Source organism: Austrofundulus limnaeus, unplaced genomic scaffold, assembly GCF_001266775.1.
Source record: "Austrofundulus limnaeus strain Quisiro unplaced genomic scaffold, Austrofundulus_limnaeus-1.0 Scaffold125, whole genome shotgun sequence".
Lineage (NCBI taxonomy): Eukaryota > Metazoa > Chordata > Actinopteri > Cyprinodontiformes > Rivulidae > Austrofundulus > Austrofundulus limnaeus.
Window position 1 is genome coordinate 256,961 of NW_013952527.1, and position 4,188 is coordinate 261,148.

The following is a 4,188-nucleotide window of genomic DNA, read 5'->3' on the forward strand; positions in this document are numbered from 1 at the left end:
TTTTAGGGGGGCTCCAGCCCCGCTAAAATAGGCCTAGTGACGCCACTGTTTGTGAGTTTTTTTCTGTAACTTTGGCTTCGGTTGGAGGCTATAAAAATGTGTGTAGTATAAAGTATAGAAAATATTGCCTGTTGACAGTTCACATGTAGAAAGCGGAGGATGAAGAGAGGAAAAGAAGAGCATAAATAGCAGAAGGAGGCTAAAAGCAAACGGGGTTCTGATGTGCATTAACGGGCCGACGTACGCTTCCCGGAGGTTGCGTGCAGAGAGGCTGCGATCAGACGGTGGCCGGTCGGTTTGATGTGTCGGGTTCAGGCCAGATGGACGTACAGTTCAAAACACAGACTCGTCTTCAAAGAGCACTGGAACAAATCTGGGCCCGCTGCTTTCAAGATGATCCAGAACTGTGCGAGTGACAAGCAGCCGTCTGCACTGAGACGTTGAGTGTGAAAGGTTTTATATATGGCAGCGGTGAAAAGATCAAACAGACATCAGGCCTGGCATTGGAACCAGCACCCTACCTTTCGAGCTGCTCCCAGCAGATCATTTGTTATACCAGGATTAAAAAAAAAACACTAAATTTTCACTGCTTGGGACCTTTTGAAAACCGTGTCCTCGGAGACAGAGCAGAAATGAAATACAACAATTTTTCACTCTCTTTAAGTCCGCAGGTTCTTTGATTTACCTGAATGCAGCAAGGTAGTCTGCATCAACCATGGGGGGTTCAAGTCCTCCGGTAAAAGCCATGTTCACGTTGAAGCCCTCACCTGCATCACTGCCCACCTGGAACACAAAAACATGTTGCTTTATCCACAGCTTTCTGTAGGCCGCCATGGCAGACCGCTACTTCCGCCCCCCAGTTTCATTTTCCCGGTACGCAAAGCAAGAACCAGAGATTCATTCATTCAGAGTCACTCATTGCTCATGATAACAACAAAACCAGTTTGTTTTTTGCTTTAACTGGCTCGATCACAAGTTCGGGTTCAAATTGTGTTTTAGTCAGCGGCAACAACTGAAGAAAACAGAGAAACAATTTAGAAAAGTTTTGCCTGGAACAAGAAGAAGTAGGAAAGGTATCCATGCTCAGCACCCTACACACTGCACTTTATACCAACGAAGGAGGATCGTAAACTAACGTAGCTGGCAGCTTTAAAACTCAAAACCCACAGAAGACAGGTTTTTTTCCCCTTTTCATTTTATCAACAAAAGCCCACAGATATTCACCCCGACCCAGAGCTCTATCTGGACTAAGACTGGCCTCCAAACAGTCGGCTCGTCTGGACCACTGACTCAGACAGCTTCCAGCAATATCAACTAAAACCCTGAATCTGTACCTGATTTGTCCCCGTTTCACTATTTAATCATGCAGTTCTTTGCTTTTACTGAGTTAAAGTGGTGTTAGCATTAGCTCGCTGTAGTGTTAGCGTGTTATTAGCAGTTACGTCTCAGTTTTAGAGACATATTAAGCCCATGTTTGTAGCTGCATGCTGGCAAAACTTTATAAATGACAATTTAACTGTCTTAATTTTGAGTTAGCTGGGAATATTAACCAATCCTCTTCATCTAAAATATTTTGTCTATATGGCAGGAATAAAAGACGAGGAGATTAGCCCCCAGGGGCTTTAAAAGTCTCTGGTTTGTTTTAAATCAAGAATATGATAATGGAGTTATTAGAGGCAGTTTATTTTTACTTATCATTTATTTAAAGTGACTGCAGCTGTATGAAACCCTCCAACTCAACTCTAAAGATTACAAGCAAACTAGCACCCAGTGAATTTTATGTTTAGGATTACAATTCTGGGGGTTTTAGGAACATTTTACTTCAAGAACTATTAACATTTATGATTTTGCATGTGTGTGYGTCTTCAGGAAAGGCGAGGTAGTTGATGTCAGTAGTAGCTAACATCGGGACATAGCTTCATGTTATCAGTCTGTGAGCAGTGACGGCTGAGCCACTGTTAAAGAATTGTCCTTAAAACATCCTTACAGTACATACACCTCCGATGTGCWGCCATTTACTCCAGGTAAAAGAAACTTCAGTGAAAAATACTTTGATAAACAGCGATGGTATATCCTCATAATTGTAAACAACAGCGCAAGTGGAGGATAAAACCAACTGYCGCTAYGAATTATGGGTAGTGGTGCGAATTCAGGAAAACAGTGGATAAGCAGAACTGTAGAGAAACCAGTGAGCTGAAAGAAAACCCACCTCATCAGGTGCACCGCTGCCTGGGAAGAAGTTCCCGTCATCATAGCGATGCAGAGACAGATAGAGAACACTGGGGTCCGTGTAGAAAGCCTGCTGAGTGCCATTTCCATGATGGATGTCCTGGAAATATTCAGAACCGACGGGTTAAAGCAATAAATTTCATTCCAAAATGAGCATTTATAAATAGCTTGGAGAGAATGACTCGTGTAACAAGCAACAAACACAACTTTAAATAGAAACTACCTCGCCACCAGTAGCACATAAAATAACTCGCAGAACTGAAGGACTATTAATCTCTACACCTGCTCTTAGACAAACTTCATGACAGAGAGAGACAGTTAATCTACATCTCAGCTGCAGCCTGTCGTGATGTCGAAAAASAACCATCAGCAGGATTCTATAAAAGCACTCAGCTTTAATAGCTGCTTTCTCCTGCCAACAACATGACATCAATTAAATGACCTCACTTTTCTGTATTCAAAGAATGCTTTTATACCCCGCTCCTAAAAAAAAAAAACGTCCCTGTTAGCTGCAGGCAGGCGGCACGAGAAYGAGCCTGAGCTCCGTCTGCGACATGGAGAGAGGAAATGAAACGGTCCTTCAAAGGATTTCGGGAATGACCGTGACCGGCCAAGAAGCATGGCTCCGGGACACCAGGAGGTCTTCATCAGGCCTTCTTATATTTGAGGAAGAYGCTTAAAAGTCACTTTTGATTGCTGTGTTCATAATAATAATTTTTATACCTTCATGGCTTTATTAACTTATGTCATTGAAGTGTTGAAAAAACTGGTTCGACTGCACCTACTAGATCAGAAGAATTAGACATATACGAGAAAATGCAATAATTAAACTCACCCAGTCCACTATGAGGATTTTGCTGACGTTAAGCCTTTGCTGCAGGAGTTTGGCTGCAATGGCGATTGAGTTAAAATAACAGAAGCCCCTAAATGACAAGAACACAGTTGCATGAATGAATGCATTATATTCCTCAACAGAACTGTCCTGGTAGTTTTTCTTTTCTTTTTTTTTTTTGTTGGTCAAATATGCACATGACTCACATGGGTGTACCCTCCTCAGCGTGGTGTCCGGGTGGTCGAACTACAGCAAAACCATTCTGCAAAGCAAACAGACGCTCACGTTTATAGGACGTTTGGCAGCACGGTGGCTCAGTGGTTCGGACCCGTGAGATGTTTGCATGTTCTCCTCATGTTTGCGTGGGTTTTCTCTGGGTACTCCGGTTTCCACAACACAAACACAAAAACATGTACAATGGGTTGCCTTCAGGCCCAGGCCTCCTTTGCAAAAGAGATCTATGATCTCAGTGGGATTTCCCTGGTTTAACAGTAAAATAAAGTTTGACAACCTCAAGCACACCTGAGACCTGGCTGCACAATCCTAAAGTAAAAAAAAATCAACATTTCACCTCATGATCTGATGATCTGAGTTGGGCATTACCATTCTTTGTGTTATGGTTACAATGTGATTCTGTCCAAAATTATCCTGTCACGGTTTATCTTGAACAGAGTGCACTTAAAGAGATGGATTAGTTAATGCAGAGGTTCTCAAACTGGGGTCCGCGAGTTGTATTTTAGGGGTCCTCAAAAAAATTACAATAAACCTTTAATTTAATTTTTTGGTTTAAAAAAAGGCATAAATACATATGGGGAACAATGCACCAGTAAAACAAACAAACAAAATTATAATTTCCATGGCCTTTTGTGGAATGCAATTCCATTAAAAATTAGACAGGCTACCTCATTGTTTTCTTTTAAATCTTTACTTAAGACTTACCTTTTTAATAAGGTTTTTAATATTTGATAATGTTTTTTGTTAGTTTTTGGTTTTATTGTAATTGATTTGGTATATTTTGTTTCATGTTTTCTTTGATGTTTTAACTTATTTTTCAATGTAAAGCACTTTGTAACATTTGTTTAGAAAGGTGCTGTACAAATAGTTATTATTGTTGTTGTTGTTGTTGT

The 4,188-nt window shown here is 41.0% G+C and overlaps 1 protein-coding gene across 2 annotated transcripts in view; it reads right to left on the reverse strand.

Annotated features, from left to right (window-relative positions):
* The window catches only part of LOC106522264 (histone deacetylase 4), a 134,781-nt gene that overhangs the window by 17,053 nt on the left and 113,540 nt on the right, over positions 1-4,188 (reverse strand). For both annotated transcript variants that reach the window (XM_014015213.1, XM_014015214.1), the window contains 4 exons: positions 3,268-3,323; positions 3,065-3,152; positions 2,210-2,329; positions 686-783 (listed from right to left, as the gene is read on the reverse strand). In XM_014015213.1, coding sequence (XP_013870667.1) covers positions 686-783; positions 2,210-2,329; positions 3,065-3,152; positions 3,268-3,323 — 362 coding nt within the window. The remainder of the gene's footprint in view (positions 1-685; positions 784-2,209; positions 2,330-3,064; positions 3,153-3,267; positions 3,324-4,188) is intronic.